The sequence below is a fragment of the Syngnathus floridae genome, chromosome 15 (assembly GCF_059516105.1).
Source record: "Syngnathus floridae isolate MCC-2025c chromosome 15, RoL_Sflo_1.0, whole genome shotgun sequence".
In the NCBI taxonomy this organism is placed as follows: Eukaryota; Metazoa; Chordata; class Actinopteri; order Syngnathiformes; family Syngnathidae; genus Syngnathus; species Syngnathus floridae.
The window spans coordinates 9201374-9220141 of record NC_142427.1 but is presented as its reverse complement, the minus strand read 5'-3'; the positions used below and the strand labels follow the sequence as shown (position 1 = coordinate 9220141).

The following is an 18768-nucleotide window of genomic DNA, read 5'->3' as shown; positions in this document are numbered from 1 at the left end:
AAACAATTAAATTCCAATTTAATATCACTTCAAGGGTAATCTGGTGATTGAAAGACAAACCAAAAAGGTGGATTAAAGTTAAAAGTTGCGTTTATTTAAAAATCTAAAAACTGATTAAAAAAGGTAAGAGTCCGTACGCATGGGTCAGACGTAAGCGCCCCCGCCGGGGGCAGAGCGGGGCGCAGAGTATTTAACAGAGTATCTGCCGTCCCGGCGGGAGGCGCACTGGCCCAAGAAAAGCGACCCCCCGATGAAGAGCAGGCCGGCTGCTCCCCAGCCGATGAAGAGCGAGGCGCCCAGCTCCCGCCTCTGCGCGTCGCCCAGCAGCGGGTTGTAGAAGTCACGGATCACCACGTGCGCAGACCATGACACGGGGATGATCAGCAGGACTCCGCCCACCACGCACAGCACACCCGCCGCCGCCGCCACACGAGTCTTGGCCGCTTGCTCCTCCAGGCAGTTCGTGCATTTCCCGCCGACGCCGACCAGCAGAAGACCCACGACCACCACCAGGATGGCGATCACCACCAAGGCGCGCGCTGCTTGCAGATCGCTGGGCAGCGCCAGCATAGATTCGTAGACCTTGCACTGCATCTGTCCGGTGCTCTGCTTGACACAGTTCATCCATAAACCTTCCCAGAACACCTGCGCCGTCACGATGTTACTGCCGATGAAGGCGGACACGCGCCACATGGGAAGCGCGCACGTCAAGATGGCACCAAAGAAGCCCACAATCACCAGGAACGCGCCGAACAGCTGCAGGCCCACAGACGTCATCTTGCTGCGCGTACTTTGGTGCTGGTCTTGGTTCTGGTGCTGGTGCGTAAAGTTGCTCACCCATGCCCAACTGCTATTTAAGCACCTTCCATGGCCATCTTGATTGGCTGGAAGTCTAAACAGAGATTGGAAACACGTGTGGGGGGCATCTAGACGCCCGCGCACGCACGCACGCGTGCACGCGCACGCACGGAGCCCTTTTTTGAGAGAAACATGAACAATTAGAAATTAAACTATTGCAGTAGAGGTGGAACAACAAATCAATTCCTCAATAAATAAAAATAAAACACCCACACACAAATGGTTTATCTCTCTTGAAAGTACGTCATGTTCTTTGCAGACCAAACGATTCAGAACATCTCAAACACCTAAAGGAGTGTCCTCCACCTTTTTTTTTGTGTCTCTCTCTTTCCATACACGCACAATGAAAAGTGGCCAGCGGCAAAAGCAGCAGTCGAGCGTTTGTCGTCGATCTGGTTTGGGTGCGGCTTGCAAGTTGGATGGTGACGTTTCTTTGTTCCTTTGTTTATCAGCAGGCTGAAGTCTCAAAGAGTTCACAAATACATGAGAAAACTTCATTTCGCAAAAGGTCAAACAATCACATAAACCAAATACATTGAGAGACAATCGTCACCTTCTTTTCTATAATTAGCGGCGTGTTCGTTATAAGTCAAAGCACCGAAACTCGGGCGTCAACTGTTTGCCAAAGGCATTACTGCTCCCCAAATTTGCGTTTGTGTTTGAATAAAGTGAGCGAGGCCAGTTGCGATTAGTGAATGAAATATTTATTTACATGTGGTACAAAAAGACACAAAAGAGAAGCTTGCTTGCATTTGTCAAAGTAAAAACATGGTGAAAGGACAAAAAAAGGTTGCGCTTCCTGCGGGGGGATTCCCCCTCGTCAACTTGTTGACTTTTTGGGCCTCCGTCTTTCCTGGCCAAGATGGCGGCCACTAAGGGCTCGTCTCGTCGTCCAGATCAACTATTCTTAACTATCCAATTTGATCTCATCAGGTGGCACAATTCTCTATATAGGCCAGTTCAAGGTTGTGGAAGGCACCCGGTGAAGAAGCCGGTTGGTCTTTGGTTTGGTGGTGCTCCTTCCGAGGTGAAGAAGGACGTCTAGACGTAGTCCTTGCCGGACGTGGGGGCCGAGGCGTCGGAGCGGGCCGCCTTGTAGCGTGCGGCGTACGAGCCCTCATCCTTGCGGGGGCAATTACAGCACAGCATGCTGCCTCCTACAATCATGAGGGCGGCTGCCCCCCAGCCGATGTAGAGGGCGGCGCCCAGCTCTCGCTTCTGGGCGCTGGACACCAGCGGGTTGTAGAAGTCGCGCACCACCGTGTGTGCCGTCCAGCACACGGGGATCAGCAGCAGCACGCCAGCCACGATGAAGACCACCCCGCCCGCCAAGCCCACCTTGACCTTGGCCGCCGGGTCCTCCACGCAGTTGGTGCACTTGCCACCTGCCACCGCCAGTAGGATGGCGAGGATGCCCACCACGATGGCGATGATCACCAAAGCCCGCGCCGCCTGGAGATCGGAGCTGAGGGCCAGCATGGAGTCGTAGACCTTGCACTGCATCTGGCCCGTGCTCTGCACCACGCAGCTCATCCAGATGCCCTCCCATGCCGTCTGCGCCGTCACAATGTTGCTTCCGATGAAGGCCGTCACGCGCCACATGGGCAGCGCGCACACCACGATGGCACCGATCCAACCGATCAGGCCTAGGGCGGCGCCCAGGATCTGGAAACCCGCGGACACCATGGCCGACGTCTGCTCTTTTTTTTTCTTCTTCGACTGTTTCTTCTGATGTCGCGTGAGGAGCCAAGTGACTTTTCTCTATGGGGGAGGACGGGGCGAAGAGCGGCTACATATGGCCTCGCTCAAGGAGGCGGGGCCACCAAAAAACCGCCTCTCTTGAGTCAGGGCCCGAAACCTGTTTGTCAGCCCTCAAACACGCTCTCACGAAGGCCTCTGAGCAAGACGTTAACTGCCAGCACACTAACAATTAACCAAGCCCGACCCCTAAATCCACCTGGCCCAGGTTTCTCCTGAAGCTACACGATGAATGTCACCAGTGACTCATTACCCTTCTTTACCATTTATGGTCATTTCCTGGATCACACGATTGCACACACACAAACACACGTAGAGACACAAACGTTACACAATCTGACGTCCTGATGATGAAAGTTGGTGAGATTGAACGTCAAACTGAGTTTCCCTCTGTATCATCTATCAAATACTGTAACCAGTACAGTGCAAAAACTCAAATTAAAGCTAAAACAGCGCCCTCTGCTGGAAGCGGATAGCATTCCTGCCATTTTGACGGTGCATCTCCACCGTTGTGACGTCAGAGGAGCTGTAGCCTATCACAGCCGACTTTGGTTTTAAACCTAATTTGCAAGAATGTCAGCAGCATCAAATAAAGATATATATCAAACAGAAAAGAAAGTTTTGACATCTTGGGTTTAGTTCAATGTTCCCCCGAGTGAGACAAAACAGAACACAGACCACAAATAGAAGAAGAAGAAAGCATTGAGTCTTCAGCTCAGTGTCAGACGGGGTCACTATTGAAGGGAACTTGAAAGAAATTAACCAAATTCCTTCTGCGAGCGACATCAGAGCTTGGCAGAAGAGAGAGCGTCATTGAAAGGCTCAGTGTGGACTTTTTCTGAAGAAGAAGGGGGAAGAGGAGGTCATTCTTGCTGTGACTCATTCATCAAATCATGTTGACAAGCGTGCACATCTGCTGTGTATCCGGAGGGTGGCCGAGCGAGCCACCAAGGAGGAGAACAAGTAACGGCGCCACGACTCCGCCGCACGCCATCTTTATTGACGTTCGTAAAGTGACATCACAAAGACTCTTTCACGATGAAATCCAAGGCCGCGGAAATCCCCGTTAACTTCCTGACCTCATCTGGAACATTCCGGGTTCTAGCGTCGGCGTTTACGAGCTGAGGTTTCGATGACGACGGAGGGCAATGAAGCTTCCCAATAGAAACTTGTTATCTTCTTTCAAGGGAGGAGGAGTCTATTTTAATAATATAACGATTCTGATTTGGTTCTTAATGAGTCTGCCTAAAACTAGATGATCATTTTCATCTGAAGCAACCAAATGCTCCACCTGAATCTGATTTGATCATCAATTTTATTCTCCTTAGCTACTGTTCACATGATGTCATCATATAATAATAATACATCATAAATCAATGACTGATTATAACTGCTGCCGTTACTCAATCATGGTTCAGTCCCGTTGAAAAGAAGACGATACTGAACGGCCTTCTAGTCGTGTTTATCTTATCTCGTGTTAGCCGCCGCTAGCTGGCGAGAAGCGGCGCTAGCGACCCAACTCAATCGCGATTGTGATTGCCTTCGCACCGAGTTGCCCAACCAAAGTGTGTCACGCTCTCATCTGACCTACTTGTCAGCTCTCCAATGTGGAAGTGGATGAACATCCATCTCTTTGTTTGATATTTAGTTCCGTAAAATAGTTTGCGGCGTTTACACAGTACGTACTTCCCTGTGCCGCCATTTTGTGTCACTTTGATCTATTTCTTAGAGAAGCACAAGAATGTTAGCAGGAAGAAACACTGAAGTTGTCTCACCTCAGGTTGCTCATTAACCAAAATGTCACACTGGGACACATTTGAGTTCTCCCTCGTCACAACAAAACTTTGGATGAAACAATGCCAACAAGTAAAAGTGACACACGAAGGGTTCAAAGTTCATTTGAGCACAATCACACGGCAACTCCAGTGGATTGAACTTTTAGACCTAAAACTACAAACATTTGATTTCCACTCCTTACTGCAATGAGTATTGCGTTTCGAATTCTGACCCAAACATTCAGCCACTCAGTAGTCATCGATGCGTAAAAGGCCGAGCGAACGCTGGATGATCATTAGCTAGTGACAGCAATAAAAGCACATGAACGAGGCAGCCATGGGCGAAAGGTCCAACCATAAAGTCGTTAGCTTGTTTGAAAAGCTCCACGCCCAAGTGGTAAACAGGGCCAGCCATCGCCTCATTGGTTCGCTCATGTCGTCTCCTCAGAGGGCCGGACGCTCGATCAATAAAAGCACATCCAGATAAAAAATCCGCATCAGAAGAATTTCGACTACCTGAACCAGAGCAGCTGAAGCTAGCAAGCGAAGCCTCACGATGTCGTCTGTTGGACTGGAACTGGCCGGCGTGTCGGTGGCGGTGGTGGGTTGGCTTCTGAGCGTGGTGAGCTGCGCCCTACCCATGTGGCGGGTGTCGGCCTTCATCGGCGCCAACATCGTGACGGCGCAAGTGTACTGGGAAGGTCTGTGGATGAGCTGCGTGTTCCAAAGCACGGGCCAGATGCAGTGCAAGGTCTACGACTCCATGCTGGCGCTGCCCCCGGATCTTCAGGCGGCTCGCGCCCTCACCGTGGTGTCCATCATCATCGGCGTTCTGGCTCTGCTCATCTCCATGGTGGGCGCCAAGTGCACCAATTGCATTGAAGATGAAGGCGTCAAAGCCCGGGTGACCATCACGTCCGGCGCCGCCTTTATCGTGGCGGCAGTGGCCGAGCTGGTACCTGTATCCTGGTCGGCCAACACCATCGTGGTGGAGTTCTACAGCCCCATCGTCCTGTCGGGACAGAAGATGGAGATCGGGGCGGCGCTGTACCTGGGCTGGGCCGCTGCGTTGTTGCTCCTGGTCGGGGGAGCCATCCTGTGCTGCAGCTGCCCCCCTCAAGAAGAGAAGGCCGGCAGGTATGGCGTGCATCCCCTCTCTCGTGTGGCCTACTCAGCCACACCGGCCAGGTCCGTCGCCCAGAGCTCCTACAACAGGAAGGACTACGTGTGAGCTCCACGACACCACACGGTTGATGACCCAGATTCTCGTCTGGATGGACGCTAGCATTAACATCGACTTGCGACTGCTTTTCTTGAAGCTCGTGCCAAGAAACAACTGGTGAGAACCAACCAAAACCGGACCAAGCCAGTTGACTGAAGAACGTCATGTGATGTTCTGGACCAGTCTGGAGGTGTCTTTATTTATTTGACTGCTGTGGACGTTTGTAGCTTGTGCGGACACGGTGTGCCGTCGCTTTTTGTTGCCACGGAGACAAGGACAATGACTCTGACCAACAAAATGGAAACTGAGAAATCAATGTTGATATAGTTTTGATTTGAATGTCGCAATCATTTTTTGGTTGAAAAAATACTCAGAAAATACTACAAACAAGCAAAGTGATCTGGAGATTTTTGTCTTTATGTTTTCATATCGTAGATATATTAAAACTTGTATAAAAATCATTTCTATCTGATGACTTTTTGAATCCTTATTTTCTCTCATGCCAGTGAAAATGTCACACTTAGTCGTTTTGGAAGTTGAATAAACAATGGCCGTTTGTTTTGACATCAGTCCGAAGGGACTTCCTAATGCTTAAGGCCAAAATGAACAAAGAGCTCAACCCTATTTTGAATATTCAAATGAGTCCGAAACTAATATGTGAGTAGAATTCAAATGGGCGGGATTTTGTTGCCATAAGCGTGACATCCATTGTCAAAAGGTTACACACAAATACACACGGGGTCGTTCTCTTTTTTGTTTAGTTTGGAAATTCACTTCAGCTGGGCGTGGCCATAAACACTCTTTTTGGGAGCAATTGTCGATTTTTGTCATAAGTTGAGCCTAGCTTTAGCATCTCCAATTTTCGCTTGCTAACCAAAACACAAAATTGCCATTTCTATCTTAACAAAAATGGATACTGGGAGAAGGAAGATACTTTCCGCATGTGTGTGTGTGTTTGAAGCAGGCTCATGTTTACATTGGGAGTGGTTATTCCGGTTTGTCCCTGAGCTTGCTGATTGTTTTCCCAACACGGATGCTGTTGAGGAGGCAACAAGCCAGCTTCTCTTTTCTTGCTTCTTTCAATTACCTTCCACAGTTCTCGTCGTTGTTTCTTCATTCTTCAAATGAGGTGCCAAGGGGGGGTCACAGAACATGATCCTCCACAAGATCCACTTTTTCTCACGGATTCTTGAACAAAAGACATCATCTATCTAGTGCCTAAAGTATTTGTCGATATCATGCAGGAAGTGACGGATGAGGAGCAGCTGTGTGGTTTTTTTCTCTCCTCCATGTCCTGTTCTCCCTCAAGCATATGTTTGTTATTTGCAATCAGCCATCTTCTCACCCACCCCCAACACACTCCTCCCACGCCCGCCCCTCGCACAGGTGTGTGTTTTTGTATTTTGTGAGGGTGTCGCGAAAGGGGTGTGGTCGCCGGCTGTATAAAACATGCGACATTTCCGTGGCGCTGCCTCACAACCGAGACCCCGCGGTCCATCTTCAAACAGGAGACCATTCACCTGAGCCGGCAGTGTGGCCCATCCCCCACCTAGGTTTCCCCCGGCATCTTCCTCGAGCATCTCAGTGAGGATTCCTGTCGCCGAAGGAGCATGTCGATGGGAATGGAGCTAGTGGGCATCTGCCTGGGCGTGTTGGGCTTCCTGATGTCCATCGTGACGTGCGCCCTGCCCATGTGGAAGGTGACGGCGTTCGTGGGCGCCAACATCATCACGGCGCAGACCATCTGGGAGGGCCTTTGGATGAACTGCGTGACCCAGAGCACGGGGCAGATGCAGTGCAAGGTCTACGACTCCATGCTGGCGCTACCGCAGGATCTGCAGGCGGCGCGGGCCATGATGATCGTGGCCATCATCCTGGGCGTCCTCGGGGCGCTGGTGTCCACCACGGGAGCCAAGTGCACCAACTGCATAGAGGACAAGGGAGCCAAGGCTAAGGTGATGATCCTGGCGGGCATCATGTTCATCCTGGCCGGCCTCCTGGTCCTCATCCCGGCATGCTGGACCGCCCACGTTGTGGTGCGCAACTTCTACAGTCCCATCTTGACCAACCCGCAGCGGCGGGAGCTGGGCGCGTCGCTCTACGTGGGCTGGGGGGCCTCCGCCCTGCTCCTGATCGGTGGCGCCATCTTGTGCAGCAGCTGCCCGCCCAAGGAGCGACGCTACAAGCCCCCCAGGATGGCTTACTCGGCGCCACGCAGCAACAACACCGGGTACGACCGCAAGGACTACGTGTAGCGCTGCTAGCTTGCGCGAGTGACAACGTTGGGGACGGCAAGGTCAAACTTTGCTGCTTTCCTCAAGTCGTCCAGAGAAACTCGACTCTTCAGTGGTCCTTCTGCAAGAACATTTCAAAAATCAATGCATGTCTTTCAATTTGCATCAAAAATGTCGACATTAGAAAAGTCATTGTGTCCGTGTGTGTGTGTTTGTCAGTGTCGTGTTTCAGTGAAACTGCTCTCAATTTACATTTGCTTCTTCTTCAGGACGATTGACTTTTGTGCGTGTGTGTGTGTGTGTGTGTGAGGGAGAGCCCACAGTGTGGCTTCCCCACAAAGACTCCGACATGAAGGTCCTATTTTCCTGCTTTGCTTTAGCGTTCATTTAGTCATTTCCAAGTGTGTGTGTGTTTAGTGGTGTCACGTTTCACACTGAAACTGTGTGTCACCAGCAGCCCGCTCTCAGCTTACTTCTTCCTTGTGTGTGTGCGTGTGTAATATTTGCTTAGAGCTGGACTGAAAGTGAAGATGTGGTTTGTTGGCTTCAGGCCAAGCGCTCGTTCGCTCGCTCCCAAATTTAGTCATGGCGCAAACCTCCTTTTCTACATTGTAAGTCTCGTGATTGTAGAGTCATCACCATGATTAGTCATGATTGATTACATAAATTTTATGAGTTCATTTAAGTTTCGTTGTCTTAGTTTTGACTTTTATACGGTTAGCGTTAATGGATTTTTTGTTTATTTAAAAATGAGCCTTTGTGTGAGGTTGACATGACTTGTGTGGTCCATTTCAATAAAAGTAGCAAAGTTTTGTTGTTGTTTTTTTTTGGTTTTGAACATGATGACTCGTGACCTCCTTAAAAACAAACAGCTTGAGAACATGTGGAAGGGGAACAAGTTTTTTCCCTTCATCTCGCCCCTTCCACTTTTAATGTACGTCGACGCTAACATAACGATGGAGGCCGTGGCGCGTGCCTGCTGAGGACGAGGGCTGCTAAAGGAGATGATGACCCTGCTGCAAAGTCCAACAGCTGATAGAGAAGACGTAGATTATCTCTCTTGTTTTAACCTCTCCTCAAAACACTTTGCATGATTATCATTATCCACATTGTTTTGACCTCTGCCAGGAATCTTATCGACAACGTTGGCGTCAGCATTGTATCATTTCTGCCTTCTTGTGATGAAGTCTTGCTGTACTTTTGGTTGTGTTGTTTTCAACCACGCACTTTTGATTAGTGTCAGAGTTTGACATTTACATTTATGTGACTGTTGAGATTGTCATACAGGAGATAAATTGATGTTTAATTTTTCTAAATGGGTCGACCTTCGCTGTTAAATGGACTGTTAATAAAGTAATCAGAATAATCATATTTGCTTGATGAGGACAGGATATTTTACTGGAAGAAATGTGTGCGTGCATCATGAGTTCCCCTGGGCCTGCAGTGCCTCAAGCCGTCGCCATGGTGACAACGCGCGCACAGTCCCAGCAGATTGCTCTCTCATCGCAACCAATGTTTGCAACCTCCGAGGCAGAAAAACAATCATGCTTCTCGTCACACTATGACGCAGTAGGAAACTCAGAGTGAGCACTAAAATTTCCTTCGATTCATCGTTGTTTTGATTTTAGTATAGAATATTGCGTGAGAGCAAGCTGCCTGGCGCCACCTTGAGGTTTGTAGAGAGAAGCAGCAGCATGAACAATTTTTGTCAAGGCACCTGTATGGAGGTAGATTGGGGTCAAAAGTACTTGAAAAAACAAAACTAGTACTTAGATAAATAAAACTTGAAAGTGGAAATAAACGTGCTGAGCTTGAAACTTGAAAAAAAATATTCAAGATAAAAATACTTGTATGAAAAGTTGAAAATACTTTTGCTTCGCTTTGGTAATTCTTTTGAATAAACAATTTATTTTCAGGTTTCACCTCCATTTATTTTTCAAGTTTTAACGTCTTTTTCATCTAATAAATAGGAAGTTATGTTTTTGTAACTGCACCACACACTCCACTTCCATAGGTGGCGATAAAATACTAAACGTGGTTTGCTACCCGCCCTAAAAAAAACACAAAGAAGAGAAGGAGCCACCACATGCATGACGTCATAAGAAGGCGGGAATGAGCGTACTGTACTTCAGGAGATTGGAAGACGGGCTGGAAAACAAAACTATACGGGAGGTGCCCTTGAAGAAGTTGTCAGCATGGCAAAAGTTCGAATTCGTTGCGAAATGGAATTGACAGTGTTTTAACAACCTAATAGTGTTTATTACAACTCTTCGTCTGAGCCCAGGCTATGAATTCTATGAGCGGATATATTCCTGCGGGACACAGCAATGGCGGTGGAGCGGTAAGTTTTGGAAAAAAACCCTGAGTTTCAAAAAGCTTTATGAGAGAATATTCGCTCGTAACCGACTTTGATTCGTAATGAAGGCACTGTCAAATATGTCAATACATTCGAAGTGTTGTTTCTTTAAACGAGGCATTTGAAGTCTGTCAAATGGCTCAATACATTAGAAGTATTCCTTTAAACGAGCCTTTTGAAGAAACAATTGATCCAAAACAGTAACAGAAAATAAAGTTGCTTTTTTACTTTAAAATGGTGGACTATTATTCCCATTGAGGAATGTGAAGTGGGACATGAGCAACAGCAGCATGTCAGTGCTTGTAAATGTGGCGTTATCTCTCTGCCGTCCACATTAGTTGCTCAACTAGCAAAATACAGGAAGAGTGTTCTGAATTGTACAAATGTAAATAAAATATTGTATTTTGGTCATCCAGTCTACTTCACTGATAGGCATAGCACATAACAAGAAATCTTGCCTATATTAAAATGTTATGAGGGATTAGAAAGTTTAACTGTCCACACATCTAATATGATGTTGACAATCCATGTGATCCCCAAGAGACAAAGTAGTTGCCAGGCTGAAGTGAAAGTGATTGACAAGATTAAACGGGACACTTTTACTAGAGGGATTATGTACTGTAGATAAATCCTTGACCCATTAGTGTCTGCTCAAGCAAGTCACTCTGTAGGAATATAGAATGTGATCTACATCTTTTACATGGTATTCATCATCAAACTTTCTTTCTGGTTCACTCTTGCAGGTGCAAGGATCGCTACAAAAGGTTTCTTCAAAGGATCCGTGCCTCACAGACTCACTCGAGGATGAAATTCTTGCCTTCCTTATAGATGATGAAGCCCAGTTGCACACGTATGATGATCTCACCAAAGTCAATCCTGTGACACCAACAACCGGTAACCATAGCTACAGTATATATTTATTCAAGCGTCTGTAGTAATGCATCCTAACTAGTGAGCCATTCCAGACTGAAAACCTGCTCGACCTATCGGGGCATTCAAATAAATGTTGCAGCACATTTTCTTACGCCTAATGAGACTTATTTTTGTCTGTGTGACAGTGCTGAGATGCCTGCAGGCCAGATACAGCGTGAAAGTATTTTACACGCATGCTGGCTGCACCTTGGTGGCTCTTAACCCCTTCCAACCTGTTCCTGACCTTTACTCTTTGGATGTGATGAAAGAGTATCACCATGCTCCCCAGCTCAAGGTATTTACATGCACACAGAAGCAGAGGTGTGGTGTTGTTATAATTACGAATAGCTGAGTGACCTTAAAAGTGTGGAGGTTTAAAGCATATTGACAGATAACGATGTCTTTCCTCCAGGAGCCTAAGCCGCACATCTTTATTGTGGCAGAGGAAGCCTACAGAAATGTTCAGGGTCAGTTGGGGCCAGTGGACCAGTCCTTGGTGATCAGCGGGGAGAGCGGTGCGGGAAAGGTAGACCTTTTGTGATGAGTGGGATTATGGATGAAGAAGGAATTGTGATTTAATGCCCCATGCAAGAAAAGCAGTAGAAAATGGAGGGATGGTAAGATTGTATCAGTCTTTTCTATTTTTTTCACAGACATGGACTTCTCGCTGCCTGATGAAATACTATGCCACAGTGGCAGCCTCCTCATCAGTGGTGGAGAAGCAGGACACTGTAGAGAGGATAGAGAGGAGAGTGCTGGACTCCAACCCCATTATGGAAGCTTTTGGTATGATCACAACCATCTTGTTGGCGCGGTACACAAGTAAACATTCCGCCTTCCATGCAGGCAACGCGTGCACACTTCGCAATAACAACAGCAGTCGTTTTGGAAAGTACATCCAACTCCAACTTGACAGGTAATTACAGTGAAGAACATTTACGAATGTCAATAAATATTTAGACCTGTTTGTCTGTTTTTATATGCAGGTGTCAGCTTTTAATAGGAGCATCTCTGCAGACATATTTACTGGAGAAGACCAGAGTTGCTTACCAACCAGCTAATGAAAGGAACTTTCACATATTTTACCAGGTAACGGCATACGGAAAACTTCCCAATACTGTTGTATGATTCACAAATACTTAAGAATCATCTCACTACATTGACCATGGGCATTTTGTGTTTTAGATGATGAAAGCAGCTACCAAAGAGCAGAGAAAAGAGTGGAAGATGCCACACGGTCACCATTTTGTGTGGCTGCCAAATGTAGAAAAAACAATCGAGGGTAGGTATTTTGATATATTTATATATTGCCATCTCAAGTGACAGCTGAATGTCTTGCAGAGGACTGTTTTCAAGAGACACTTGATGCGATGGTCCATCTACGTATCAATACAGAGAGGCAGAGAGAGATATTTAAGGTAATTTTTCATTTTGCTCTGAATATTTGCATTGTTCTCAAGATATTTTTCTATGCTGTAGATACTGGCAGGTATTCTGCATCTGGGGAATGTGAAATTCTCAATTTCATCAGATGAATCACAGCCATGTGACATACAGGAACAGTCCAAAGGTATTTCTCATGAATATGATATGCAAATGCAGGTGCATCCCAAAAAACAAAACATTATTTTCGATTGAAGCTAACAATTTGAAATTCACATATTTAGTTTTATGTTGAGTCTGTACACGTGTGAAATAATCAACATTTCTAAGATGTTCTACTTGATTTGAGACTCAACTTTATGTTTTAGATTCCTTGCATCGGGCTGCTGAACTGTTGCAAATCCCTGCTGAAGAGCTTCAGACATGTCTAACTGTGAGGACATTAAAAGCAGGGAGGCAGAGCGTACACAAACCCTGTTCCCAGGTAGAATGCTGCCTGCGGAGAGACTGCCTTGCCAAAGTCACCTATGCCCAGTAAGAAGAAGCAGTTGATCATCAAAAAATACAGTAAACACCCATTATGCTGTTTACGTCCAAGCCCTGTCATCAAACTCTGAAATGTTAAACCATGATATCTTTTTGTGGACAGTAAACACCACTGAGAATGTTGCTTGTTTTTCTCTACAGATTATTTGAATGGCTGGTGACATTTATCAACAACAGTATTTGTGCTGACAAATCCACCTGGTCCAACTTTATAGGTACATTACTCCCTCGTCCGTTTAGAAGGCTTCATTTATTTTGCTTATCATTTTGCATCTATGTTTTGTTTCCTATACAGGTGTGCTAGATGTGTATGGCTTTGAATGTTTCCAGAATAACAGTTTAGAGCAGCTTTGTATCAACTATGCCAATGAAAAACTCCAGCAGCACTTTGTGACGCATTATCTACGAGCTCAGCAGGTATAAATAATTGTTTTGCCGTACTTTCGTTTTGCTTTTTCTTTTTTTTTTTAAAATAAAATACATTAGAATATTTCTATCTAAGGTGCAAACCTGGGCATTGTTGTTAGGATTATTAATGATCTTTTACTTACGATTATTACATTTTGTATGAATATTGTGGTTTTTCCCCAAGGAGGAATATGTGTCGGAAGGATTGCAATGGTCCTTTGTGAAATACCAAGATAACCAAAGCTGTCTGGATCTCCTCGAAGGAAGCCCTATTAGTGTGTTTTCTCTTCTTGATGAGGTAATTTTCTGCCGTTTGGTTCCTTCAGTATTTTTTTTTTTCCCCGCAATAAAATACCATTTTATTATCTACCCATGTGTCTTAGGAGAGTCGTTTAAATCGAGCCTCGGATGCTAAAGCGCTTCGGATTCGCCTGGAGAAGGAGCTTGCTGACAGCGGCAACATCAGCTGGGATAAATTCAGCAAGGTGCCACACTTCACTGTGGCCCATTATGCTGGCAAAGTCAACTATAAGATAGAAGGCATGGTGGAGAAAAACAAGGTGCTTTTAGCATCGATGTAAATCAGCTCTACTATTTGTGCCTAACTCGGGCCTTGGATGGCTAATGTCCTTCTCAATTTGTGTTTTCATTTATGTTCCAGGATCCAGTGGCCCCTGAGATCATCAGTCTGCTTCAATTGTCAGATAATTGTCTGCTTCAGGAAATTTTCACCGAAAAGGAAACAGAGAACATCTCAAACAAGGGGCTCAGTAAAGTCACCGTAGTCTCAAAATTTAAGGTAGGAGCAGATTCAGATGTGAACTTAAAGCGGGAAATAACATCCAAGTTTTGCTGGTTGCAGAACTCTCTGGAGAGCTTAATGAACATCCTCCACTCCACAACTCCTCACTACACTCGCTGCATTAAACCCAATTCAGACTGCAAGCCGTTCATCTTTAAAAAGGAGGAGGTACATCTGGAGAGGACAATAAAGTCCTTTTTATGTGAGAGAAAAATGTCAATATTGTCTGTTGACAGGTGACCATGCAGTTGGAGGCTTGTGGGATTGTCGAGACAATACACATAAGCGCTGCCGGCTTTCCTATAAGGTAAAACGGTTTCTCATATCGCCCTCATTCCTGTGATTTATTCATCAATATGTTTGTTCACAGGATTCCATTCAAGTGTTTTATACAACGCTATGGATGCATATTAAAACACTCAAGTTCCAAGTCAGAAGCTCAAAATCCTGGTGAGTCCAACTTTTTGCTGAATCAACCAAAAAAAAGATAGTTTGGCATGTTTACTGCTTATTTATTGCTTATTCTCAACGTATTCTCCTCTTATTGTGTAAAAAGTGAAGGTAGGCTGGGAAAAGGAAAATGATCTGCAGGAGGTGCAGAGGCTCCTTGGTCTGGTGTTACAACATCTTAGAAGGGAACCCAAATCTTTGGTGCATTGTGGGAAGACCAAAGTTTTTCTCACCCAGTCAATGGTGAGTAATTAATCAAATAACATCTCCAACAGAAACTTAGTGTGTCATTGGATGCTCATCTATTTATTGGCCAACAGTTAGACTTACTGGAAGATTGGAGGAAGAAGATTCTCTCTAAGTGCGCTATCTGCATCCAGTGCTGCTGGATACGCTACCAACGGCGCAAACGTCATGAGCGGCGACATTCTGCTACTGTAATCCAAGCAGGTAAATTTATAATTCCTTCATGAGCTAAAGCTACATGTGGTCCGTTGGCTCTATTTTGCCCCTTTTGACCTGACTGTCTGGACAAACAGGAATCAGCGGGAAGCATCTTATCACCCTGATTAGCTCGCTAGAAGCAGCAAAAAGTCAGACACAACATTGGCCCGCCTGATAAACAAACATGTTTTTTTTCCCCCTAGAATTAATGCTACTGTAAACTCGACAAATTAAACCCATTTTGGAAAACTAATCTAAATTCAGGTCAGCTTTATATAGAATATATTTACATTCATCCATCCTATCCCCATTTAGGGTTGTAGGTTGGCCTTGTGGAGTTTACTAGCTTCCCCCACTAGGTAGAGCAATAACACTGTAGTGTAGTACACTGATTAGTAGAATATCTTGGCACAGCACCAAACAAATGTGTATGTATCCTGAAATAATGACAGTCTTGTCTCAATTCACGTAAAAAAAAGTTGCTTGGTGTGAAACCGTTAAACAGTTATTGTGTTGTACAAATAGTTGTACCATCTGATCTGAAAATCATTGACTGAGGATGTCAGTTACATCGTTTCTGTATTTGTGGTGGCACTTGGTTGATTTAAAGATTCAGAAGCTCACTTGTGCTAGGTATTGCTGTAATTTCCAAAAAACAAGTACTTACAGTTGATTTGTATGCTTCTTGCAGCGGTACGTTCTTGGCTCGTCAGGAGACGGGTCCAGAGATGGGACAGAGCTGCAGCGCTTATTCAGAAATCCTGGAAGAAGTGGAGGGTGAGATTTGACAGGCTGGACCTCATGTTAACTACAAACATTTGGTGATTGTTGGGTTCTCACATCAGGCACTGCTGAAGTCATTGGCTGAGGCGGAGCTCGATGACGTAGAAGATCTCATCATGCAGGAGGACCTGCCAGAATTAAACGCCATCATCAGGGAACGGGGCTCGGTGCAGCTGTCCAGCATCCAGGAGCCCGTCACAGTGCGGGGATGGCCTATGGGGCTGGTTTTGCCCTCGCCTCCGTCCATCGCTGTGTCCATGAGGGCCACGGCGTTTCATAAGATGATGTCTGTGGTGGCTTCTCTCAATCTTCCATCCAAAAGAGGAGAGTACAAGGTGGAGACCAACCAGAACACGCAAGGGATCGCCTCCATTCGGGCTCAACCTAAGGCGAGGAAGCTTCCCCATATTTTCTTCTGATTGGTGTCTTCAATTGTTCTTACAAAAGTATTTTTCAACCATATTTCAGGGATCCGTCAAACTGCACTGCCAACAGTCGCCCCTACTTTATGCAAACCGGCAACCGGAGATGAGGAGTAATGTGACCGGCTTCAATGAAATCCTGTTGGAGAAGACACTCTGAAGTTTGTAAGCCGACTTCCATGAGTAAGGTGCTTTTGTAGAAATGTCATGTGACACACAAAGAGAAATTTTGTCACATTACTTTTCAACATTAGGTGGCTTTTCAATGCAGTAATCAGGTAAAAAAAAAAAAAGTGCCCTTACATATTTGGGTCACAGGCCAAATAAGGTATTCTTGCTACATGGTGCTGCTAACTTCTCCATAGTGGCCTTTGCGACTCAAATAATTTATACTTTAAGGTATTTGTGTACATATGACATGCTTTACATGATTTAAGGGAATGTACATGGCAGGGTGTGCAGACCCACTATAAAAAAAAATCAGTGTGAAAGATTGTTGACAAAAAAGTTCTGCAAAATTCAAACGCACTATAACCTTTACAGGTGAACTTAATTTGACCTTCTCTGAAGAAATGATTAAGAACGCATGTCTAATTTTGTATTTCGCACTTTAAGAGAGTTGATGTGCAAAAAGTACAGAAATGCTGAGCAGTTGGACATGCATTGAAAATTTTACTAATGCCCAATTTCCTTAACTTTGGACACTAATGACAAGCACTATTGTAAACATATTGCCTCTTGAGGAAAATGTGTATATATATATTTTTTACTTTTTCCTTGCATTGAGTCGTGATTAATGTCGTTATCACCAACGGCCTGCTGATATTAATTACTGAATAATGAAAGACTGACATACACACCAAATATCAAGATATAATTTTTCTTGTATGCTGCAGAACCAAAGTGGGTATATATATTTCTTGCACATCAAATGCAGATATTGCACATTCCAACATCACCAAACAAATCAAGTGATCAGGGGAAAAAAGAATCAAGTTGTTCATACTGCTGCTTTAAAATATGCAACCCGTGGGAATATTTGGAACTTGTTTCATCTATTGTAAAATATTTTTGAATATTGTGCCATTTACTAATGCGCGCAAGACTTATAGAAGAAAATCTAATTGTTTATATTCATTCGCTAGCTTTTGTTAATGGGAGGTAAGGTATAAAAATGGAAATAATTGATATGTAAAAATAAATGACATTATAAAATGACCCATGTTTAACATTCCAAATAAATGACATTATAAAATGACCCATGTTTAACATTCCTGATTATGTTTTTATAAAAATCGTTCTCAAAGTAAATACAACAACTTTACCAGTCCTCACTGCACTCCTCTGGGTGGGCTTCTTTTTCTACAACCTTTAAACATCGATCTGAAAACTCCACAAATAAGGGCTCCTGCATCGCTGCCTTCATTGCTGCTTCCTTGTTGTCTGCACTATTTATGCTCCTTAATAATTCTCTTAGGTGGGGATTACAAAGAAGATCCTTAAGCTCTTTTGATTGACCTGTGGAATAATACATTGGGGACTATTAATTGCATCAAACTATTTGAAAATAACAACTCAAGTAAGACCGTGTGAAATAAAATATTCAGTTCATACCTAACAATTGAAGCTTCTCTAGAGGGACTCGATCAGCAATGTCCTCTTCAGGAAGAAGATCCTCCACACTCCACTTGTCTGCAGGGCGAGTGTCTGTGTTTCCTTAAAAATAGTGTTATTTTATTATTATTACTCTGATCTTTTAGAGATATTTAATGGCGCATACCAGTATTGACAGCATCCTTTGTTCCATTGGGTATCAGCTGCTTAACAGGAAGGCACAAATCTAATGATGCAAGATCAAGTATTATTTTACTGACTTCATTATTTAAACTGATTTACAACAATGCTTCTCCATACCTTTATGCTTTTTGTAGCAGGAAAGAGAACAACTGAAAGGAGAAATTAAGTTTATACATTGGTCATTTAATAACATGCAAATATTTATAATAGAAGCACAACGAAAAAAACATTTTCCAGTTTATAATGTTGGATTGTTCGGAGTGGCACTTGTAAACACGAGCCAAACAAACGAGGAAGCACACACGTGTTTAACAAGTAAAAATATCTTGGACTTATCTACTCGTACTTACTATCTTATTTCGCAGACAGGACATTTGTATTTGTGTGTTTGCTCGTTGCACACTTTACACAGCCGCATCATGATACAACAAAGTAAAATATTGAATGTTTGCGTAGGATATTTCCTGACAAGGAAGCTACGCGAGGCAATGACCCGGAAACACTTAGCTATTTCCGGCCACCATACCCTTCAAAATAAAAGCAGTAATCCGTGTTTTGTGAAAGCAGTACAGCGCTTCCGATACAGTATTTTTTTTAAAGAATGTGTGGGAAAAAATA

General features: G+C 44.7%; 6 protein-coding genes across 6 annotated transcripts; 3 read left to right on the top strand and 3 right to left on the bottom strand.

Moving 5' to 3' along the window:
• Positions 1-72: 72 nt before the first annotated feature.
• LOC148386442 (claudin-like protein ZF-A89) lies at positions 73-844 on the bottom strand. Its single transcript, XM_088399323.1, has one exon. It carries the CDS (start codon positions 775-777, stop codon positions 145-147), a length of 633 nt encoding a protein of 210 aa, XP_088255449.1. The 5' UTR covers positions 778-844; the 3' UTR covers positions 73-144.
• Positions 845-1540: 696 nt separating this feature from the next.
• On the bottom strand, positions 1541-2769 carry LOC148386441 (claudin-4-like). The gene has a single exon (XM_088399321.1). It carries the CDS (start codon positions 2542-2544, stop codon positions 1900-1902), a length of 645 nt encoding a protein of 214 aa, XP_088255447.1. The 5' UTR covers positions 2545-2769; the 3' UTR covers positions 1541-1899.
• Positions 2770-4697: 1928 nt separating this feature from the next.
• On the top strand, positions 4698-6039 carry cldn3d (claudin 3d). Its single transcript, XM_088399319.1, has one exon. It carries the CDS (start codon positions 4948-4950, stop codon positions 5620-5622), a length of 675 nt encoding a protein of 224 aa, XP_088255445.1. The 5' UTR covers positions 4698-4947; the 3' UTR covers positions 5623-6039.
• Positions 6040-7077: 1038 nt separating this feature from the next.
• On the top strand, positions 7078-8659 carry LOC148386439 (claudin-3-like). The gene has a single exon (XM_088399322.1). The coding sequence runs from the start codon at positions 7224-7226 to the stop codon at positions 7866-7868; it is 645 nt and encodes a 214-aa protein (XP_088255448.1). The 5' UTR covers positions 7078-7223; the 3' UTR covers positions 7869-8659.
• A 1274-nt stretch (positions 8660-9933) lies between these two features.
• On the top strand, positions 9934-17571 carry myo19 (myosin XIX). The gene is made up of 24 exons (XM_088398271.1): positions 9934-10188; positions 10947-11097; positions 11262-11410; positions 11528-11641; positions 11769-11901; positions 11962-12031; positions 12102-12204; positions 12301-12397; positions 12457-12533; positions 12595-12685; positions 12867-13032; positions 13186-13259; positions 13340-13461; positions 13637-13750; positions 13836-14012; positions 14114-14251; positions 14315-14422; positions 14491-14561; positions 14625-14704; positions 14811-14947; positions 15025-15154; positions 15840-15925; positions 15994-16320; positions 16400-17571. The coding sequence occupies exons 1-24, from the start codon at positions 10135-10137 to the stop codon at positions 16511-16513; spliced, it is 2883 nt and encodes a 960-aa protein (XP_088254397.1). The 5' UTR covers positions 9934-10134; the 3' UTR covers positions 16514-17571.
• znhit3 (zinc finger, HIT-type containing 3) lies at positions 17207-18676 on the bottom strand. Its single transcript, XM_088398274.1, has 6 exons — positions 18501-18676; positions 18268-18299; positions 18134-18193; positions 17968-18069; positions 17629-17871; positions 17207-17588 (listed from the first exon to the last, which is right to left on the bottom strand). Exons 1-5 carry the CDS (start codon positions 18569-18571, stop codon positions 17675-17677), a joined length of 462 nt encoding a protein of 153 aa, XP_088254400.1. The 5' UTR covers positions 18572-18676; the 3' UTR covers positions 17207-17588; positions 17629-17674.
• Positions 18677-18768: the final 92 nt, after the last annotated feature.